This window comes from Nerophis ophidion, linkage group LG07 (assembly GCF_033978795.1).
Source record: "Nerophis ophidion isolate RoL-2023_Sa linkage group LG07, RoL_Noph_v1.0, whole genome shotgun sequence".
NCBI classification, from domain to species: domain Eukaryota; kingdom Metazoa; phylum Chordata; class Actinopteri; order Syngnathiformes; family Syngnathidae; genus Nerophis; species Nerophis ophidion.
This window is the reverse complement of record NC_084617.1, coordinates 27465717-27489191: the sequence shown is the minus strand read 5'-3', so window position 1 is coordinate 27489191 and position 23475 is coordinate 27465717. Positions and strand designations below refer to the sequence as shown.

The 23475-nt window shown below is 40.8% G+C and overlaps 2 protein-coding genes across 8 annotated transcripts in view; one reads left to right on the top strand and one right to left on the bottom strand.

Annotated features, from left to right (window-relative positions):
* epn2 (epsin 2) overlaps positions 1 to 13250 on the top strand; it is a 69130-nt gene extending 55880 nt beyond the window's left edge. For all 5 annotated transcript variants that reach the window (XM_061905842.1, XM_061905843.1, XM_061905839.1 and 2 more), the window contains 2 exons: positions 3598 to 3825; positions 10231 to 13250. In XM_061905842.1, the coding sequence (XP_061761826.1) occupies positions 3598 to 3825; positions 10231 to 10544 (542 nt within the window). In that variant the 3' untranslated portion in view covers positions 10545 to 13250. The remainder of the gene's footprint in view (positions 1 to 3597; positions 3826 to 10230) is intronic.
* Positions 13251 to 13293: 43 nt separating this feature from the next.
* On the bottom strand, positions 13294 to 23195 carry b9d1 (B9 protein domain 1). 3 transcript variants are annotated; one of them, XM_061905845.1, is made up of 7 exons: positions 22993 to 23194; positions 22781 to 22849; positions 15962 to 16073; positions 15783 to 15879; positions 15449 to 15511; positions 13612 to 13679; positions 13294 to 13526 (listed from the first exon to the last, which is right to left on the bottom strand). In XM_061905845.1, the coding sequence occupies exons 1-7, from the start codon at positions 23053 to 23055 to the stop codon at positions 13378 to 13380; spliced, it is 621 nt and encodes a 206-aa protein (XP_061761829.1). In that variant the 5' UTR covers positions 23056 to 23194; the 3' UTR covers positions 13294 to 13377. The 3 variants fall into 3 exon arrangements, with proteins under 3 accessions (XP_061761829.1, XP_061761830.1, XP_061761831.1); XM_061905846.1 differs by lacking the exon at positions 22781 to 22849 and having other exon boundaries at positions 22993 to 23195; XM_061905847.1 differs by lacking the exons at positions 22781 to 22849; positions 22993 to 23194 and adding an exon at positions 17769 to 17886.
* Between the last annotated feature and the right edge of the window lie 280 nt (positions 23196 to 23475).

The window sequence follows — 23475 nt, the reverse complement described above, 5'->3', positions numbered from 1 at the left end:
CAATACTAACGAAAACATTTGTAAATGTGTTAGCCCATTAGCTAATGCTAGCAACACTAGCTTCATTACATTGCGATAACATGTACAAATAAGCATGAAACCACTCCTACATTCATCGCACATTGGACGGTTTAGTAAATAAAAAATATTTTAGTTGTATTGTAAAACTTACAAACGTTGCTTGGAGTGATGAATGAAGAATCCATACGAGTAGAAACACTATGAATAATTAGAAGATGGAACGGCACTTCTACTTGCAGTTAAAGGATCAGCCTAAACAGAAGGGCTAACTGCAGCATTGCAGCACCTGCAGTGAAAGAACTCGTCAAAAAGATGGCAGCAATACAAAGACAAGATATTTGATAATCACAGTCGTAAACTTTATTATTCTTTTTGCAAATAATAAATAACTTAGAATTTCATGGCTGCAACACGTGCCAAAGTAGTTGGGTAAGGGCATGTTCACCACTGTGTTACATCATCTTTTCTTTTAACAACACTCATAAAACGTTTGTGAACTGAAGAAACTAATTGTTGAAGCTTTGAAAGTAGAATTCTTTCCCATTCTTGTTTTATGTAGAGCTTCAGTCGTTCAACAGTCTGGGGTCTCCGCTATCATATTTTACGCTTCATAATGCGCCACACATTTTCGATTGGAAACAGGTCATGACTGCATGTGGGCCAGGAAAGTACCCACACTCTTTTTTTACGAAGCCACGCTGTTGTAACACGTGATGAATTTGGCTTGGCATTGTCTTGCTGAAATAAGCAGGGGCGTCCATGAAAAAGACGGCGCTTAGATGGCAGCATATATTGTTCCAAAACTTGTATGTACCTTTCAGCATTAATGGTGCCTTCACAGATGTGTAAGTTACCCATGCCTTGGACACTAATGCACCCCCATACCATCACAGATGCTGGCTTTTGAACTTTGCGTCCATAACAGTCTGGATGGTTCGCTTCCTCTTTGGTCCGGATGACACGATGTCGACTATTTCCAAAAACAATTTGAAATGTGGACTCGTCAGACCACAGAACACTTTTCCACTTTGCATTAGTCCATCTTAGATGATCTCGGGCCCAGAGAAGCCGGCAGCGTTTTTGGATGTTGTTAATGAATGGCTTTCGCTTTGCATAGCAGAGCTTTAACTTGCAATAACAGATGGAGCGACAAACTGTATTTAGTGACAGAGGTTTTCTGAAGTGTTCCTGAGCCCATGTGGTGATATCCTTTAGAGATTGATGTCGGTTTTTGATACAGTGCCGTCTGAGGGATCGAAGGTCACGGTCATTCAATGTTGGTTTCCGGCCATACCGCTTATGTGGAGTTATTTCTCCAGATTCTCTTTTTGATGATATTATGGACCGTAGATGTTGAAATCCCTCAATTTCTTGCAATTGCACTTTGAGAAACGTTTTTCTTAAACTGTTTGAGTATTTGCTCCTGCAGTTGTGGACAAAGGGGTGTACCTCGCCCCATTCTTTCTTGTGAAAGACAGCATTTTTTGGGAAGCTGTTTTTACATCCAATCATGGCACCCACCTGTTCCCAATTAGCCTGCACGTCTGTGGGATGTTCCAAATAAGTGTTTGATGAGCATTCCTCAACTTTATCAGTATTTATTGCCACCTTTCCCAACTTCTTTGTCACCTGTTGCTGGCATCAAATTCTAAAGTTAATGATTATTTGCAAAAAAAAAAGTTTATCAGTTAGAACAAAAAATATGTTGTCTTTGTAGCCTATTCAACTGAATATGGGTTGTAAATGATTTTCAAATCATTGTATTGTGTTTATATTTACATTTAACACAATTTCCCACTCATATGGAAATGGGGTTTGTATTTGCATTATGGCCGTCAGCGAAGAAAAATACATATATTAGCTGCTCTCTTTAATAAGCCGCAGGGTTCAAAGGGCAGGAAAAAAGTAGCAGCTTATAGTCAGAAATTTTTGGTAGTCTTTTTTTTTCAAAACATCAAAAAATACATGCTTTTTTGTTTGTTAGAGACCCACTAACTCAAATGTTCCCGATGTAGGGCTGTTCGGGTCAAAAACAGTTTGGCACAGATCTTGGTGTTTCTTGTTGTGGTTTGACTTTGTAGTTCATGTGATGCTCATATATGATACAGTAAAGGAACAGAAAATACACTTTGGAACATCATCCTCTTCAAAAGATAAGCCAGTGTGTAAAATGAAGTGTGGTCTGCTAAAGGGGAAATGCCTTTTCTTTTAGATTTTTTTTCTACCATTCACAATCTTTATGTAATACTTATTTTGACTTCTAAGTCATAAATAAATGCTGGCAAAAGTCAGCTAAAAATGAAGCTAATCGGATCTGTTTCATTATGCCTGTAATGCGCTCTAAAATACTAATTCATCAATGTTTTATACACATGGTGTAATGTAGTAACAGGCACACTCATAACATGTAATATTTACTTATTTTGCTCATTTTGATAATACGGCGGCTTATTAATTTCACAGATACATCACAAAGTTCACTTTTCATTTCAACAACAACGCTACTAACCATGGCAGACTTGATGAGACACAACAAAGACTACTTTGGGACAAATTTTTATCCAGAATCTTCTATTTTTGATCCTGAATATAAGGAGGATGATCTACAAGTTTTAAAAGCTGAGTAATAAACAGATGCAGCTTTAGTGAGACACTAAGCATCACATAGCAGTATTGCTAAGTGCTAAACAAGACATACAAACTATCAACATAATAAAACAATCACTAAACTGTACAATGTCTGCTCTCACTGGGATGTTTATATATTCCCGTTTCGATTAAGAATTAATCAAAACCCTCCCGCAAGTTACGCAAACAAGCTTCTTTTTGTTTCTTTCTCGCCATCTCCGGGTTTATTTGACTGTCAAAGTTGACCAACTTCTCGGTTTATGTCCAAAGCCTTCTACTATCCAGGTGAGAGGCATGGTTTATCATCCAGAATTAACTTTCACCAACTCAGAGGCGATGCAGCAGCTTATTATGTCAACACTGTAGCAGCGTAGGCTATTCATGATCACGACGCTGCTAAAAATACTTTGTCGTAGTTGGCGTCTATAATAACAATATCGCTAATACTTGGGTAGTATTCAGGTCACGGCAGGTAAACAGAGTATTGTGGGGGTTTCAGGATGTTTTTGAGAGGGATTTATTCGCCAAATTAGCATCATTATTATTATTTTAAGACTTAATGTATGAATCCATGTCTTATATATACGGGATGTGAACGATAGGTAACATTTTTTTTAAAAGTGCAGTCACCCTTTAAAGCTTCTGAAGCGACTTTGGCTCAAATCTGACAAATTCCTAGGTAGTTAGCGCAACTATTAGCCTTTTGTCTCTGCCATATGTGAGGCTGACTTGCCCCGATGACATGGTCAGGTGTTTTACTGGTAAAAGGCTTGCTGGGTTCGATGCACCTCCAGAACTTAGCTCGCTGTCTACCTCTGATGTCTTCCCTCCCGTACAAGAATAATCACATGACTTTATTTGCAACTGACCTGCAGACGGATGCTCAAGTCAAGCCGACAGACGATAGTACTCAGGCAACACGCTATAACCAAAACTTGTGTTTCCTAGGTGACGGTGGCATAGTGTCATCTATTCCCTCCCAAGCCAGCCTTGCCAGCAGCAGCAGCCTGGACATCTTTGACCCGCTTCCCACCTCCTTTTCTTCCACCACTAACTCAACCAGGAAGACTCCAGAGTCCTTCCTGGGGCCCAATGCTGCCCTGGTGAATTTGGACTCTCTGGTGACCAAACCAACTCAACCTGCGCCAGCGTTCAACCCATTTTTGGCTTCAGCAGGTAGGCAGAAGATGAAAAGAAAACATGCCTGCTATTAAATTGGAACTATATTTAGCAGACACTAAAATGGGCTTCACGGTGACAGAGGGGTTAGTGCGTCTGCCTCACAATACGAAGTTCCTGCAGTCCTGGGTTCAAATCCAAGCTCGGGATCTTTCTGTGTGGAGTTTGCATGTTCTCCCCGTGAATGTGTGGGTTCCCTCCGGGTACTCCGGCTTCCTCCCACCTCCAAAGACATGCACCTGGGGATAGGTTGATTGGCAACACTAAATTGGCCCTAGTGTGTGAATGTGAGTGTGAATGTTGTCTGTCTATCTGTGTTGGCCCTGCGATGAGGTGGCGACTTGTCCAGGGTGTACCCTGCCTTCCGCCCGATTGTAGCTGAGATAGGCGCCAGCGCCCCCCGCAACCCCGAAAGGGAATAAGCGGTAGAAAATGGATGGATGGATAAAATGAACCCATTTACTAATACTGATACTTCATCAGAATACAGTAGTTTCTTTCAGGACATACAAGAGTTTTCTTCTTTGAGACAAAAAAAAAACATTATACCAGCCCTGGAAAAAACTACGGAATCAGATTTGGAAGATGTTCATTCAGTTTAATTTTGTAGAAAAAAAAACATGATGTAAAAAAACCCAAAAAACTTGAGTTATTTAAAATGACAACTATTGGCTTTAAGAAACACTCAAAACAATCTAGAATTTAAAATTGTGGTAAAAAATAGTTTGTTTTTTAGATCAAGCAAGGTGAAATGATGGATTTACTCAATTCTGAGGAAGCACTAAGGGAATTATGAAAAACACTCCAACACACCAGCAGTACTTTGTTGCACCACCTCTGGCTTTAAAGGAGCTTGCAGCCTCTGAGGTAACTAGTGACAAACAGAACTCTTCATCAATCTTGCTCCAACTTTCTCTGATGGCAGCTTGGAGAGTTGTCATCCGCCATTTCCACCACACATTTTACATTGGATTGACATCATTGACCTCACGTAGCTTTCTTCAAGGAAACTTCTTACATTTTTTGCTCTATCAAGATGCATTATTGTGTAGGAAAATGATGTCGTCACTCCCAAGCATCCTTTCCATAGATGGAGTCGGAGACACAAAGTAAACGTGTGCATTTACTGACAATCATTAGCTGACATGCAGCACAAATAATCAATGAGTTTGCAAATGTGCACATTTTCTTCAGGCGGTCCTCTTCATAAATCTCATTGGAAGCAAAAAAAAACAAATGTTGCAGCTTCATTACCTTGTCCAATGCAGATTCAGCATTCATCACTGAATATGACTCTCATCCAGTCATCCGTAGTCCACCATTTCTGTTCTTTAGCCCATCAGAACCTTGTTTTTTATGTTTACATGTTCATGACAGCTGTTCTTTAGTTTTTCTGTGTTTACATCCTGTTTCCTTTAAGCGCTTTCTTACAGTTCTCTCACAGACGCTGACTCCAGTTTTGTTCTTCATTTGTGCATTTTCTCTTTTCAATACATATTGCTTGGAAGTTTTCTGATGATGTTGTCCTTGGTCTACCAGTATTTTACAATCTTCCCATGTTGTGTGTATGGTACTTGTTCCACATTTCACACACCGCTGATTGAACAATCAACATCTTGTGCAACATTTCACCTTTTTGAACAACTTTTATCTCAATTGACACCTCTTGTGTTAGAGCCATGATTCATGTCAATCCACCTGCTGCAACAGCCCTCCAAAGTGTGAACACTTTCTTTTTAACTGCAGATGAATTAACACATTTCATCTGATGCATGTGTTAGCTTTGGAAATTAACATTTACAGGGTGATTCCATCATGTGTTCCTCAGAAGTTAGTATTCTACAGTTTTGTTGCATATACATAGTTTACATATATGAACATATCAATGACTCTGGACATGAACATCACCAACCGTCAAATATTAACCAAAACTTACGTGTGTATATATATATATATATATATATATATATATATATATATATATATATATTGCCATAGACTTGTAATCTATATCAATGATAAAGTGCAAAACATTTCATTTGTTACGTCTTTGTTGGAAGAAAGGATGTATGGAAGCAAGGTTTGTTGCATGAACAAAGGTACTCGCTCTCTGGTAACCGAGCAACGCAGGAGAAGAGAATGTCAAAAAAGGAAATTGTAAATACAAGAGGAAAAGTCACCAGGACAGGTATTGGGATTTTTTTTAAAAAAAGGGACTGTAATCAGACCAATATGATCTGTGAATGCAGCAAGGCCAGACCGCTAATACCACCCAAGCCGCGCTCACCCTTTAGAGCACAGCTGCACCTTCCTAGCACTAAACCTGTAGAAAATTGTTCTTCTCAGGTTTCTCTGTTTACATTTTCACACGTTGCACTATTTTCTTACACTTTATTAAGTCGTTCTTACATATTCCTTATTCAATGTGATTTTACTACTTTGTTGACATTGAGTGTTTTCCATGCTTGTGTTGACATTTCCTTTCTGCCTTGATAGCTGAGGGATTATAATGAGAAGAAGGTAACATTTACAATAACATTTTTTACATGTAGTGGATTTTTCTCCTGTTCCTTATTTTCTACATGTCATAAAACAAGTACTTATCTATATTGTCCGATATAAAGCACTTATATCATGATACAGTTCAGCCATAGTTCAAATTAGTTGACAATTGTACATTTTCCTCCAACCAAACAACATGAAACCTAAAATTTTAGGCAGTAGTTTTTAGCCCACAATTGTTGACTTTGTACAAAAAAATAATAAATATAAAAACAATTGTTGTTCGTGTATTAAAAAATTCCAAAACACGCATCTAAATAGTATAAAAAATATATACTATTAACAGAGTGAAGAGAATCGGTTGTATTAAGTTGTATTACTATATATTTTTCAGAGAGTTGGCAACACTCGTGAGAAGTTACAGCTAACAGGATTGGTACACTGAAAAGGGTATAATGAGGTTATCATTTGAATAGTTGCTATTAATCTACAGTGTATATATATATATATATATATATATATATATATATATATATATATATACACACACACACACACACACACACAGTCAAGAAAATAAGTATTTGAACACCCTGCTATTTTGCAAATTCTCCCACTTAGAAATCAGGGAGGGGTCTGAAATTTTCACGGTAGGTGCATGTCCACTGTATGAGAGATAACCTAAAAAGAAAAATCTAGAAAAAAACATCTATGATTTTTTAACAATTTATTCGTGTGATACAGCTGAAAATAAGTATTTGAACACCTGTCTATCAGCTAGAATTCTGACCCTCAAAGACTTGTTAGTCCGCCTTTAAACGTCTTCCTCCACTCCACTGTATTATCCTGAATCAGATGCACCTGTGTGAGGTCGTTAGCTGCATAAAGACACCTGTCCACCCCATACAATCAGTAAGATCCAAACATTCAGCATGGCTAAGAGCTGTCCAAAGACACCTGAGACAAAATCGTACAACTCCACAAGGATGGAAAGGGCTACGGAGAAATTGCCAAGCAGCTTGGTGAAAAAAGGTCCACTGTTGGAGCAATCATTAGAAAAAGGAAATAGCTAAACATGACGGCCAATCTCAATGGGAGTGGAGCTCCATGCTAGATATCACCTGGTGGGGTCTCAATGATGCTAAGAAAAGTGAGGAACCAGCCCAGGACTACACAGCAGGACTTGGTCAATGACCTGAAAAGAGCTGGGACCACTGTTTCCATGGTCACTGTTGGCAATACACTAAGATGTCATGGTTTGAAATCATGCATGGCACAGAAGGTTCCCCTGCTTAAACCAGCACATGTTAAGGCCCGTCTTAAGTTCGCCAATGACCATTTGGATGATCCAGAGGAGTCATGAGAGAAAGTTTTCTGGACAGATGAGACCGAAATTTACCTTTTTGGTCATAATTGAACTATGTGTGTTTGGAGGAAGAAGAATGATGCATACCATCCCAAGAACACCATCCCTACTGTGAAGCATGGGGGTGGTAACATCATGCTTTGGGGGTGTTTTTCTGCTCATGGGACAGGACGACTGTACTGTATTAAGGAGAGGATGACTCCAGTCAATTCTTGTGAAATTGTGGCCAAAAACCTCCTTCCCCCCAGTCAGATCATTGAAGATGAGTCGTGGCTGGATCTTCCAACATGACAATTACCCAAAGCACACAGCCAGGAAAACCAAGAAGTGTCTTCGTAAGAACCATATCAAGGTTCTGGAGTGGCCTAGCCAGTCTCCAGACCTAAATCCAATTGAAAATCTTTGGAGGGAGCTGAAAGTCTGAGTTACTCAGCGACAGTCCAGAAACCTGACTGATCTAGAGAAGATCTGTGTGGAGGAGTGGGCCAAAATCCCTCCTGCAGTCTGTGCAAACTTTGTAAAGAACTACAGGAAACGTTTGACCTCTGTAATTGCAAACAAAAGCTACTCTACCAAATATTAATGTTGGTGTTCAAATACTTGTTTTCAGCTGTATCACACAAATAAATTGTTAAAAAATCATATATTGTGATTTCTGGATTTTTTTTTTTAGGTTATCTCGTACAGTGGACATGCACCTTCCGTAAATATTTCAGACCCCTCCATGATTTCTAAGTGGAAGAACTTGAAAAATAGCAGGGTGTTCAAATACTTATTTTCTTCACTGTATATATAAATATATACAAACCCCGTTTCCATATGAGTTGGGAAATTGTGTTAGATGTAAATATAAACGGAATATAATAATTTGCAAATCCTTTTCAACCCATATTCCATTGAATGCACTACAAAGACAAGATATTTGATGTTCAAACTCATAAGCTGTTTTTTTTGCAAATAATCAACTTAGAATTTCATGGCTGCAACACGTGCCAAAGTAGTTGGGAAAGGGCATGTTCACCACTGTGTTACATCACCTTTTTTTTTTTTTTACAACACTCGATAAACGTTTGGTTACCGAGGAAACTAATTGTTGAAGCTTTGGAAGTGGATTTCTTTCCCATTCTTGTTTTATGTAGAGCTTTAGTTGTTCAACACTCTGGGGTCTCCACTGTCGTATTTTACGCTTCACAATGCGCCACACATTTTCGATGGGAGACAGGTCTGGAGTGCAGGCGGGCCAGGAAAGTACCCGTACTCTTTTACTACGAAGCCACACTGTTGTAACACGTGGCTTGGCATTGTTTTGCTGAAATAAGCAGGGACATCCATGATAAAGTTGCTTGGATGACAACATATGTTGCTCCAAAACCTGTGTGGACCTTTCAGCATTAATGGTGCCTTCACAGATGTGTAAGTTACCCATGCCTTGGGCACTAATACGCCCCCATACCATCACAGATGCTGGCTTTTCAACTTTGCGCCTATAACAATCCGGATGGTTATTTTCCTCTTTGTTCCGGAGGACAGCACTTCCACAGTTTCCAAATATAGTTTGAAATTGGAACTCGTCAGACCACAGAACACTTTACCACTTTGCATCAGTCCATCTTAGATGAGCTCGGGCCCAGCAAAGCTGGCGGCGTTCCTGGGTTTTGTTGATCAATGGCTTTCGCTTTGCATAGTAGAGTTTTAACTTGCACTTAAAAATGTAACGACCAACTGTAGTTACAGACAGTGGTTTTATGAAGTGTTCCTGAGCCCCGTGGTGATATCCTTTACACACTGATGTTGGTTTTTGATGCAGTACCGCCTGAGGGATCAAAGGTCCGTAATATCATCGCTTACGTGCAGTGATTTCTCCAGATTCTCTGAACCTTTTCTATGATTTTACGGACCGTATGTGGTAAAATCCCTAAATTCCTTGCAATAGCTCGTTGAGAAATGTTGTTCTGAAACTGTAAGACAATTTGCTTACAAATTGTTGACCCTACCCCATCCTTGTTTGTGAATTACTTAGCATTCCATGGAAGCTGCTTTTATACCCAATCATGGAATCCACTTGTTCCCAATTAGCATGCACACCTGTGGGATGTTCCAAATAAGTGTTTGATGAGCATTCCTTAACTTTATCAGTATTTATTGCAACCTTTCCCAACCACTTTTTCACGTATTGCTGGCATCAAATTCTAAAGTTAATGATTATTTGCAAAAAAAAAGTTTATCAGTTTTTACTTCAAATATGTTGTTTTTGTAGCATATTCAACTGAATATGGGTTGAAAAGGATTTGCAAATCATTGTATTCCGTTTATATTTACATCTAACACAATGTCCCAACTCATATGAAAACGGGGTTTGTTTATATATATATATATATATATATATATATATGTATATGTATATATATATACATATAGATCTAATATACAGCTCTAATTCAAATCAACACATGTATTCTTATTTTTTTCCGTACAGTATTGTAAAATAAGCTGTTATTAATAATACAACATTTATTATTCATGTTCCTGTGCAGGTGGTGCCGCCTCGGCCTCCAGTGCCCACGCCAACCCCTTCCAGGTGGGCCAGCCCGCCCCTCCCACCCTCAACCAGATGCGCGTCAGCCCCATGCCCTCGGGTTTCGCCGCAGCCATGTCTGACCCTATGTCCAGCCAGCCCGTCACCATGGTGCCCCTGGCGGGCATGGCCCCCGCCGGCCACCACCCGATGGCCAGCATGAGTTCGGGCGCCGGAATCCCCGCCTCCATGTCCATGCCCCAACCCATGATCGGCATGCCGCCTCAGGCCGGCGCGCAGCCCACTGGAGCCACCAACCCCTTTATTTTGTGAAGGTGGGCCCACCGCCATCTTTTCCCCCTCCTTTAGGACGTCTGGTCCTGTTTAACCCTCTCTCTCTCCCTCTCTGTCCTCCATCACACATCAGACCTTAGACTTGTTGTTTTGGGACACTCTCCTTCCTTCTGTGCAAGCCTGACTGTACTAACGCCAGGATCTTAACTCCTCACCACAGCTAATCTTTTATAAGCCCTGTCAGCTGGTGTGTGTAAGTGTGTGTGTGTGTGTGTGTGTGTGTGCACATATTAGTGCTTTTACACTGTGGATCTTCCAGTGGGCTTCTCTTACTGGAGTTAGAATGACAAAGACCATTTGTTGTGTTTATACTCCGTGTATGTATGTGTATGTGTGTGTTACTAAGCAGGGATTTTGCACATTTTGTTGTTTTTTTCCATACAATTTATTTTGGCGACTGTTGGGCTCACCGTTACTCCTTAGCTTCAGGGATGGGGTCTAGAACAATTCCTACTGTGGACTTAGCCTGTCCACACTTACTGGGTCTCCCATGACAGTACCCCCCTCCCACAACTCTCTACGTTGGTACCCGGGCGTCACAGGATTCCCTTTGAACGCTTCTCAAACATCCATGGTGACGCGTGTGTGTGTGTGTGTGTAGACAGGAGAAGACAGTAGTATCGGCCCACACACACACGCTGAGGCATTGTGGGACTTGTTTTGTGTCTAGGATCAAAGGGAAGTGTGTGTGCGACGAGAAAGAGACCGTATCAGCCTTGTGAGGAGTTAGGCTCCGCAATGATGATGTCAGCATTTTCTGACGTAGGTCACAAGCTGTGACAGACCTGGTGGACACGTACACACACACACACACACACACACACACACACACTAGCGCGGCAGAACAAAGAAACAAAATGCTGTCATGAATGAAGTGTTCTTCACTCGGTGCCGCCCCCTAGTGGAGTGTTTTCTACGCCGCAGCCTCTTCTAGCCCTTCCCTTAGAAGCACAACTGTTACCAAAGTCCTAGCGGTTTATTGTTTTTGTTTTTTTGAGGCACACTCCCGTTCTTACTGTTTTTTTTCCCCCCCGACGTAGTTGAAAGCTAGTGATGGGTGAAAGGATACTGATCATCGGTATATTAACACGTGACCGATACAGCTGCTGTGTCGCTGGACTGCGAAGCGGCAAACGGGAACTTATTTGGGCCCACAGGTGCCAGCTAGCGCGTTATCAAAGACGTCGCAGGAAAGGGAACATTTTGATTTGAGTGCACCAAATGTTTACTTTTTGGCCCATTTTCATCTTTTTTGTATAGCTACTCATTAAAAAAATATATTTTTTGCTAATTTTATTTGTAGGTCACACGTAATGACCAGTAATAAACACCAACACAGCATCGCATTGTGGATACAGGTAGTGAGTGTGCCATGCGCTCACTGAAGCGTCTTTTACTAGGATTGTGAATCGTTGGCACAGGTAGTGAGTGTGCCATGCGCTCACTAAGGCGGCATTAGTGTGAATCGTTGGCCACCTAACGATTTGACCCGTTTCCTGGGGTGACGGTTTGATTCAGAATTGATTCCTGATTCAAACCGATTCTTGCAATGTATTTGGTGTAGTAATTCTAATGAATTCAAAACATGTAAAAGCTAATTCTGGTCTAAAAACGTTTTTTTGACAATTGATGCTTATAAAAAAAAAAAATCAAATACATTTTTGACAATTATGAATTGATTTTCAATCTGGATAAATTAGAATTGCGATTTTTTTTCTTTCGTGCAGCCCTACTTTTTGGCTCGTTGACCACCCTTGCTCTTTTAAAAAAACATACAAATATTAGCTAACTATTGGTTTTATGTAAAGGTAAAAGGTGATTACTTTTTTAATTAGCAGATGGCGGCCGACCACTATGAAACACCAACACAGTTTCGATACAGGTAGTGAGTGTGCCACACGCTCACTGAGGTGTCATTTACCCATCACTACGCTACTTTTTTTCCAAGTTTGTGTCAAAGTGTTTGATTGAGTCTCCAGAAGAGATAAATAAGTCTTTGTCCATCACTGCCAATATTTTTTTTTTTTTAGACTTAAGTTTCCTCTCTTGATGTCATCTTTCCTCTTCATTGCAGACCTTTTATTTTCTCTCAGGCAAAAAGGAGGCGCAGCTTCAAGGGGATGTGAAGTGAATGAGAGCTGATTTGATGAATGGATGAATGAATTGCAACACAACTATAATATGCAAACATTGAAAGATGCCTGATGTGATTTGCTAATAGTCTTTATCGTACGGCTAATTAGTCATTTAGCTAAGAAGCGACACTTTCTCACTCGACTTCGATATTCAAGTGAACATGAAAAAAAAAAAGACACTGCAAATGACCACTTTTTATGCGCAGAGGGGCAGCGATGCGTTGTTACGTATTTACTAACAGACTGTCCTGTCTTTATAGGCGTTAATAATAGCCACCTTTCTATTCCTTTCTCACAGTACTGGGGAGCAGGCTGCTTTTTATCGCTTACAAGCTGTCGGCATTATAACTGTATAATATAATTTATCATTTGTACTATTGTAACATAACGTTCTTTCGTTGACCTTATTTTTTGTTCTCAGTCTAATGGGTTTTTGTAGAAAAAAATAAGTCCCCGTGGAATTTAACGGCGTCTGAAAGAAAAAGGAGCGCGGCGAGGACGAGTGTAGCTGCATTGGTTCAAAATAAAATTATATCACTTCTGCTCTGAACTCTTGTCTTTTCTTGTTCAACATGAAAACACTGCAAAGCAGATCATTGACAAGTTGAACTTTATGTAAAAATATAAAAGACATACAAAAGCGAGGTTTAAATATAAAAGGTTGTTTGCAGAGAAGATCAGAAGTTACTTTGGTCTTCTGTGGACCAGCTGGACCCGGCGTGAGATTGTGGGTTTGCAGGTCCCGAGTCGTAGCCCAGTTTCTTCAGGTCCTTCATCATGATGCTGAAGCACACGGTGACAAATCCTTGAGAGCAAACTCGTGTCACTGCAACACACATGAAAGCAAGTTGACACAAAGTACAGTAGAGGCGATATTGTAGCCTGGGATTGGATCTACGAAGCACACGTACCTTCTCTCCCTTCGCCTTGGGCGACTACTTTAGGGTCCGTGTACTCGGGCCGGCGTCCCATTAGCCAGCTGAGGAGGACACACTGACTTAGATCATTAACATAATACCTTACACAAGTATTTTAGCATGCTAACGTTTTATGCTAGTATTTTAGCAAATTTTCAACATAATTCAATGATGGATTCTGTTACTTGGCGCCACATTGCCAACTGTTGTTATGTTAACATGCTAACCGGTAAAGAGCTAGAATACATCTAAGATGGCACCAGTCACTACCTGTTCGGTCCAAGTCAACTTGTTCCACGGCAGTTATGTCCGTGCGCACACGTCACTGTTAGCATGCTTTATTTGTTTTGCTCATCTTTATTTCAGTAACAATGTCATATAAAAGATAAGAACAGCAAACATTTAACAATAGAATACCGTATTTTTCGGATTATAAATCGTTACGGAGTATAAATCGCTGCGGAGTATAACTCGCACCGGCCAAAAATGCATAATAAAGACGGAAAAAAACACAAGTCGCACTAGAGTATAAGTCGCATTTTTGGGGGAAATTTATTTGATAAAATCCAACACCAATATAAAACCTTACAAATTAAATAGGGTCCTTTGTCCCATTGTAAAAGGACTCCCGTTGGGATTCCTTTTATAGTGGGCCTTGCGGACCCTAAATAGACATTTGAAAGACGATTGCTGATACACCCCTAGTCTCTTATGTGAATAAAATAAATAATAATTGATATTTTACGGTAATGTGTAAATAATTCCACACATAATTTGCCCCAGAGTATAAATCACACCCCCAGCCAAACTATTAAAAAAGACTCCGACTTAAAATCCGAAAAATACGGTAAATTTTGGAACCATACAGAAACCCAAACGATCTCTTCAAGCAGCCTTAAAAGGCTAAGAAAATATATTTTTTTACTTCTTTATTTACATCAAATATATAAATTACCAATACTACTTTTTGCTAGGCCACAGATATTAGAGGTGCACAAAAAAATTGCAATTCATATTATTTCAGATTTAAAATCGACTCGTAGTTTTCAAAATGTATTTGAAATTGTATTTTTTTACATTTCAAATATTTTTTCTTTGGAAGAGTCAGTTTTCTATAAGTCTTTTAGGCCAACCTAATGCAACCAAAAGGAACTTTTGTAACCTGCAACTTGTTTTGAAAATGTGTCATTATTAATTATTACACCAAAAAATATTTTGCAAGAATCAGTTTGAATCTAGAATCGTGCTAAATCAAGCATTGATTATAAATAAAATCGTCACCCCAGGAATCGGACTCGGATTGAATTATTAGAGATCACACCCGTAATACTTATATGATTTCGTCAAAATACGGAAACTATGATTATTAGTTTAAAAAAAAAGGATACATTTAGCTATAAAACTTTCGGTGGAACAGCTTATATACTTTTAGATGACACCAAGTAATAAAATCCATGATAATTAGGTTAAAAAGTATAAATTAGCTACAATGTTAGCATAAAACATTAGGAAACATCTTAAAATACTTTCAATACGGCGCCAAGCAACAAAATGGTGCATCCAACAAGCTAAATGCCGGCATTATTTGAAAATGGCGCCAAATAACAGGAACCATGAATAGGTAAAAAAAAGTACAAAGTTAGCTAAAATGCAAGCATAAAACATAAGGATGGTAACAGAGGAACAGCCAACATAATAAAATCCATGATTATTAGAAAAAATATAAATAATTATCCCAATGTTACCAGTAGCATGCTAACAGGTAAACAGCTAGCTAAGATGGCAATACTCTGAAAGTCAGTAGTCGTGTAGTCTTTGTAAATCAACTCACCTGGTGAACTTCTGAAGTCTCCATGTGGGCTCAGGAACAAACATTGCCATGGTCCTGGTGTGTCTGCATGCACATGGACTACTTAGTACTATAAAGTTGTGTAAACAGGCCCATGTCAAATGTTGATTCATGAATGAATGACGGCGCTTCGTGTGGAATTTCACCCCCAAATAAATTGCTACTATTAACTTAGAGGAGCGGCTCCACACTGTGTATGGAGACGCACCATTAGCTGCTAGGGGACTAAAAATAAAATGTTTGTGATAGACATTAAAAGAGATTAATCTGAAATGCCGTTCAGGTGGTATTTAACTAGTAAGAGAGTAGTACTGACTGTCCAGGTGTGATGGGGATGTGTGTCGCTCCGTAGCCTCGGACCACATCGTTGCCGAACACGTCCGGTCCATAAACGCTCACCACAAGCTGAGGCCCTTTCACAATAATTGCAACATTCCCATGAACAGGACTTTGTATGAACACAAGATGCGTACTGCGTACGAGTAAGATACTCACACCCTGAAGGGTTCGTACTCTTGAACGTTACATCCAGCGGGAAGTTCCAGATCAGCTTGTGAGACGCCTGACTGCCTTTACATGTTATTTGAGTGATGCCCTCCTCCAAACCCTACAGAGAGATGCAAAACATGAGGTAGTCATTAATTAGGTGATTATTTAGAAAAAGTAGACATTCCCATTGAACGATATGGAAAAACACCAATCAGTGCAGTGTCAATACATGTAGTGAGTGTGCCACTCACACACAATCACACACACAGAAACATACACTTGTGTAAAATGTGAAGGCAGTTTAAAGGCCTACTGAAATGAGATTTTCTTATTTAAACGGGAATAGCAGGTCCATTCTATGTGTCATACTTGATCATTTCGCGATATTGCCATATTTTTTCTGAAAGAATTTTGTAGAGAACATCCACGATAAAGTTCGCAACTTTTGGTCGCTGATAGAAAAGCCCTGCCTTTACCGGAAGTAGCAGACAATGTGCGCGTGATGTCACGAGTTGCAGGGCTCCACACATATTCACATTGTTTTTAATGGGAGCCACCAGCAGTAATCAATCAATCAATCAATCAATGTTTACTTATATAGCCCGAAATCACTAGTGTCTCAAAGGGCTGCACAAACCACTACGACATCCTCGGTAGGCCCATATAAGGGCAAGGAAAACTCACACCCAGTGGGACGTCGGTGACAATGATGACTATGAGAACCTTGGAGAGGAGGAAATCAATGGATGTCGAGCGGGTCTAACATGATACTGTGAAAGTTCAATCCATAATGGATCCAACACAGTCGCAAGAGTCCAGTCCAAAGTGGATCCAACACAGCAGCGAGAGTCCCGTTCACAGCGGAGCCAGCAGGAAAACATCCCAAGCGGAGGCGGATCAGCAGCGTAGAGATGTCCCCAGCCGATACACAGGCAAGCAGTACATGGCCACCGGATCGGACCGGACCCCCTCCACAAGGGAGAGTGGGACATAGGAGAAAAAGAAAAGAGACGGCAGATCAACTGGTCTAAAAAGGGAGTCTATTTAAAGGCTAGAGTATACAAATGAGTTTTAAGGTGAAACTTAAATGCTTCTACTGAGGTGGCATCTTGAACTTTTACCGGGAGGGCATTCCAGAGCACTGGAGCCCGAAATGAAAACACTCTGTAGCCCGCAGACTTTTTTTGGCCTTTGGGAATCACTAATAAGCCGGAGTCCTTTGAACGCAGATTTCTTGCCGGGACATATGGTACAATACAATCTGCAAGATAGGCTGGAGCTAGACCGTGTAGTATTTTATACGTAAGTAGTAAAACCTTAAAGTCACATCTTAAGTGCACAGGAAGCCAGTGCAGGTGAGCCAGTACAAGCGTAATGTGATCAAACTTTCTTGTTCTTGTCAAAAGTCTAGCAGCCGCATTTTGTACCATTTTCCCAAGATGGCGCTGCTGTAGTGGCTGCTGTAGGCAGGAGCTCTGTGCTCTTGTGTCATCCTTTGGTGTTTCCCTCTTGTTTTCATGTGTTATTATATTTTTTTGCATTTTGGTCCGGGACCATTTGGGACTGTGTGACAAGGGGTGGCACTTTCGTGACCTCTGTGGTGCTTTTTTTTGTGGACTTCTGGATCGGCCTCCCGGGAGCCTTTTGGCCATGGAGACCAGCTGCAGGGTCTCTGCTACACCAGAGTCTGTTTGGATGTACTGGAGGAGATGCAGATGAGGGGACAGGACTGTGGAGCTAGCACTGAGCTACTGGGACGGAGAGGCTTCGCGGTGTCTTGACTGGGTGAGCAGGTGTCGGACACCTCAGTCACCTTGGACGTATCCTCGCTCATCCATGCGGACTGGACACTGGCCGAGAGTGGAGTCGGCTGTCTTGGTTGCCTTGTTGGGTCTGCTTCTGTCTCTGGCCATGCTCCCTCGACCCCAGCAGACGATGGCGTGGAACACTGCAGAGGCCACCACAGTGGATATGTTTCTTTTACTTTTTATTCATGGCTGTATGTAGAAGTGTCTGGTTGTATCTGCTGCTTTAATGTCTTTAATGTCCTCTGTGTTCTTTGATGTTTCCCTCTTACACACATGGAAGAGGGGTGTGTACTATGGCTATGAGTTGTTGTGTTGTTTTTTTTTGTTTTTTGTTTTTTTCCCTTGGCCTCAGTCTGCACCCCCACTCCAGGGCCTAGGCTAAGACCGATTTTTTAATTTTATTTTAATCTTCTATTTTTTTCTCCCCACCCCCCTTGTTTACCTGTATGTCATCTTTTTTGTAAGGGGCGCTGGAAGCCGGCAGACCAGTCAGCGATCCTGTTCTGTCTCCCTGTAATGTTTGTCTGATCTTGAATGGGATTGTGCTGAAAATTGTAATTTTCCTGAAGGAACTCTCCTGACGGAATAAATAAAGTACTATCTATCTATCTATCTAATCTTTTAATGCTAGACATGGGGAGACCCGAAAATAATACGTTACAGTAGTCGAGGCGAGACGTAACAAACGCATGGATAATGATCTCAGCGTCTATAGTGGACAGAATGGAGCGAATTTTAGCGATATTACGGAGATGAAAGAAGGCCGTTTTAGTAGCGCTTTTAATGTGTGACTCAAAGGAGAGAGTTGGGTCAAAGGTAACACCCAGATTCTTTACCGAGTCGCCTTGTTTAATTGTTTGGTTGTCAAATGTTAGAGTTGTATTATTAAATAGAGGTCGGTGTCTAGCAGGACCGATAATCAGCATTTCCGTTTTTTTGGCGTTGAGTTGCAAAAAGTTAGCGGACATCCATTGTTTAATTTCATTAGGACACGCCTCCAGCTGACTACAATCCGACGTGTTGGTCAGCTTTAGGGGCATGTAGAGTTGGGTGTCATCAGCATAACAGTGAAAGCTAATACCGTATTTGCGTATGACGTCACCTAGCGGCACCATGTAAATGCTGAAGAGTGCAGGGCCAAGGACCGAACCCTGGGGAACTCCACACGTTACCTTAACGTAGTCCGAGGTCACATTGTTATGGGAGACGCACTGCATCCTATCAGTAAGATAAGAGTTAAACCAAGACAGGGCTAAGTCTGACATACCAATTTGTGTTTTGATACGTTCTAATAAAATATTATGATCGACGGTATCGAAAGCAGCGCTAAGATCGAGGAGCAGCAACATAGATGACGCATCAGAATCCATCATTAGCAATAGATCATTAGTCATTTTTGCGAGGGCTGTCTCCGTGGAGTGATTTGCCCTGAAACCGGATTGAAAGGTTTCACATAGATTGTTAGACGCTAAGTGTTCATTTAACTGCTCCGCAACAATTTTTTCGAGGATTTTTTAAATAAAGGGAAGGTGAGACACCGGTCGGTAGTTTACCATGAGGTCAGGATCAAGGTTAGGTCTTTTAAGAAGAGGATGAATAACCACTTTTTTGAATGCTAGGAGAACAGTGCCCGAGGAAAGTGATAAGTTTATAATATTTAGCACTGATGGACCTAATAATACAAAGAGCACCTTGATCAGTTTCCCAGGAAGTGGGTCAAGTAAACATGTTGTTTGTTTTATTCCATTTACACGTTGTAACAATTCCTCTAATGTTATTTCCTCAAAACAAGAGAAACTATTTTGGAGGGCAGTACCCGCCGTATATACAATCGTGTCAGTGTTAATAGAACCCAGTTGTAGCTAGGACGCATTGTCTTTAATCTCCTTTGTAATGACTTCAATTTTCTTAAGTAAGAGCAATTCAGACCGAGAAAGCGACAATTTCCCCATTAATTTGAGCGAGGATGAAAGATTTGTGAATTAGAATATTGATTGATAGTGAAGGACTAGAAAAAAAAAAGCGACGGATCCAGGCGGCGGCAGTGTGAGCGTTTCGGATGTAATTAGACACATTTACCAGGATAATTCTGGAATATCCCTTATCTGCTTATTGTTTTAATAGTGTTTTAGTGAGATTTTAAAGATAGTAAAGACATACCTCGAGGTCGGATGGTTGCGGTGAACACGAAGTGTCTCAGAGAGAAGACGAGGAGCCAAGCTCACAGCTGCCTTTTAAACAGCTGCTGCAGGACGATGAATAATCCAATGATTTATCCGGTAAGATATATATCGCAATTTCCCCATCCAAAAACATGCTGGTTGACGTAGAGAAAACATGTTCGCTTGACCGCTCCGCTTCACAACAAACAAAGAAACATCGGCTGTTTCCTCGGTGCTAAAGACAGCTGCAATACACCGCTTTCCACCAACAGCATTGTTCTTGGTAGTCTCCATTATTAAATGAACAAATTACAAAAGATTCAGCAACACAGATGTCCAAAATACTGCGTAATTATGCCATTAAAGCAGACGACTTTTAGCCGTAACTGGTGCAGCTGCTAATATTTCCTGACAGTCCGTGACGTCACGCGTACGGTTCATCATTTTCAACAAGAAACTCGCAGGAAATTTAAAATTGCAATTTAGTAAACTAAACCGGCCGTATTGGCATGTGTTGCAATGTTAATATTTCATCATTGATATATAAACTATCAGACTGCGTGGTCGGTAGTAGTGGGTTTCAGTAGGCCTTTAAAAAAACAAATTAATTGCAGTAAAAAAACCCTGATTGGTCCTACTTCTTAACAAGTGTGTTAAATGTGTGTAAACATTTTAATACTCTGCTTCATGACGATGCAATGTATTTGTGCACCACTGCTAAGAATTAGGGTAGTAACATCCAACCATCCATTTCCTACCGCTTGTCCCGTTCAGGGTAGCGGGGTGTGCTGGAGCCTGTCTCAGTTACATTCGGGCGGAAGGCAGGATAAACCTTGGACAAGTCGCCACCTCATCGCAGGGCCAACACAGATAGACAGACAACATTCACACACTAGGGACCATTTAGTGATGCATCTGCCTCACAATACGAAGGTCCTGAGTAGTCCTGGGTTCAATCCTGGGCTCAGGATCTTTCTGTGTGGAGTTTGCATGTTCCCCCCGTGAATGCGTGGGATCCCTCCGGGTACTCCGGCTTCCTCCCAACTCCAAAGAAATGCACCTGGGGATAGGTTGATTGGCAACACTAAATTGGCCCTAGTGTGTGAATGTTGTCTGTCTATTTGTGTTGGCTCTGCGATGAGGTGGCGACTTGTCCAGGGTGTACTCCGCCTTCCGCCCGATTGTAGCTGAGATAGGCACCAGCGACCCCAAAGGGAATAAGCGGTAGGAAATTGATGGATGGATAATACCGTATTTCCTTGAATTGCCGCAGGACATATAGTATGTGCCTGCCTTGAATTACTGCCTGGTCAAACTCGTGGCGTCACGAGTGACACTTCCCCTGTCATCATTTTCAAAATGGAGGATGCTGATTTCAATACCGGTAATTTGAAATCGCATAAAGGGAAGAAAATTAAGAGCTATTCAGTAGGATTTAAAGGCCTACTGAAACCCACTACTACCCACCACGCAGTCTGATAGTTTATATATCAATGATGATATATTAACATTGCAAAACATGCCAATACGGCCTTTTTAGTTTACTAAATTACAATTTTAAATTTCCCGGGAGTTTCGTCTTGAAAACGTTGTGTAATGATGACGTGTACGCGTGACGTCGCAGGTTTTTAGGAAGTATGAGCGCTGCACACACACACACACAGCTAAAAGTTGTCTGCTTTAACGGCATAATTACACAGTATTTTGGAGATCTGTGTTGCTGAATCTTTTGCAATTTGTTCAATTAATATTGGAGTAGTTACAGTACAAATATGGAGTTGGGAAGCTTTAGCCTTTGGCCACACAAACATACGTAGATTCCTTGTTTAAAATTCCCGGAGGTGAAACTTTCTTATGGATCAGAGCGCGGTCAAGAGAACATGGATCCCTACCAAATGTCAAGGTTTCGGTGAGAAAATTGTGGTTAAAAAGTCAGTTTTTACCGGAGAAAAGCTGAGCTTGTGCCGTCCGTAGCTGCCGTCGACTCCCTTGAGACATTGGCGTGCAGACACCCTTCCGACTATAAGGTACTATTAAACTCACTAAAACACTAGCAACACAATAGAAAGATAAGGGATTTCCCAGAATAACCTAGTAAATGTGTCCAAAAACATTGGAATCCGTCCCAATGCAATTGTGTTTTTTTTTTTTTACTTTTTTTTTTTTAGTCCGTCACTTTCAATATCTTTAAACACGAATCTTTCATCCTCGCTCAAATTAATGGGGAAATTGCCGTTTTCTCGGTCCGAATAGCACTTTTTGTTGGAGGCTCCCATTAAAATCAGTGTGAATATGTGAGGAGCCATCAAACATGTGACGTCATCGTCTGCGACATCCGGTAGAGGCAAAGGCTTTTCTCTTAGCACCGAAAGTTGTGAACTTTATCTTGGATGTTCTCCACTAGATCCTTTCAGCAAAAATATGGCAATATCGCGAAATGACACATAGAATGGACCTGCTAACCCCGTTTGAATAAGAACATCTCATTCCAGTAGGCCTTTAAGGTGCAAGCTTACATCACACTCAAATATTTACTGCATGCCTTTGATAAATGTCGGAGTGAGAAGAGGTTTTAAAATAATTAGCGCATGCTTACTTTTACCGCATGCCTTTGGTAAGCGCAGGAGTGAGAAGAGGTTTTAAATTAATTAGCGCCCAGGCGGCAATTCAAGGAAATACGGTAATTATAATTATAATATGAGTAAATGCTGGACTCATCTCTGGCTATGGTTGGAATGATAATCCTAATCATACAAAAATATGAGTTTAAAAAAAATAACAAATAAATTTTGCAGCCGTATTTGCTCTGCATTGACTTAACATTGACACGAAGGAAATTACGTCATCCTACTTACGGTGGTTGGAATCCAGTCTTGGCCGTAAACGTAGCAGTATTTGCAGTATAAGTTGTCATAAGAGGGGAACTGCAATACAATAAAAAAACCACCAAACATCAATTTTAAAGAAGAAAAGTGAAGTTGTTCGCTTAAAGTTTGAACACTGGCTAATGCTATTGCTAACGCTAGCTAGTTAGCGGCTGGGACAAAGACGAGGCCACAAAACTCACGTCTGCGCCTTCAATCTGTCCGGTGACCGAGAGGAGGAACACCGAAGGGTTACTTGCGGCCATCACAGCTGCGGTCTTAATGTCGAAAGACGTTTTAGCGGCGAGCTTTTTCGAAGAAACATTTAGCACGCTCGTCGCGCTAGCCAAACGCCTGCCTGCTGTTGCCAAGGCGACGCGATCTACGAAACGCCAGGAGGGACAAACCTTGCGGAAATGCAAAAAGTACGGACCGTGATACTGCTAATAAAATAGAATAGAAAGTACTTTATTGATCCCTGGGGGGAATTCAGCACCACAGTTCGCTCACAATAGATAATAATAATAAATAATATGTAACATGAATTATATATATAATATATGAATAATATAAATATATTCTACATTTAAGTGTAGTCAGGAAGGAACATATGCATTATACAGTCTGAAGGCTGTCAGTATGAAGGACCTCCTGTGTCGTTCCGTGTTGCATTTTGTAATAATGTC

Bases quoted from the DNA above. Each gene is read 5' to 3' on its own strand.
- b9d1 (XM_061905845.1), bottom strand. From the start codon at position 23,055: ATGGCCGCAAGTAACCCTTCGGTGTTCCTCCTCTCGGTCACCGGACAG. The intron at 22,850-22,992 runs GTGAGTTTTGTG...ATTGTATTGCAG, and splicing joins GACAGATTGAAGGCGCAGAC to TTCCCCTCTTATGACAACTT. The intron at 16,074-22,780 runs GTAAGTAGGATG...ATCTCTCTGTAG, and splicing joins AAGACTGGATTCCAACCACC to GGTTTGGAGGAGGGCATCAC.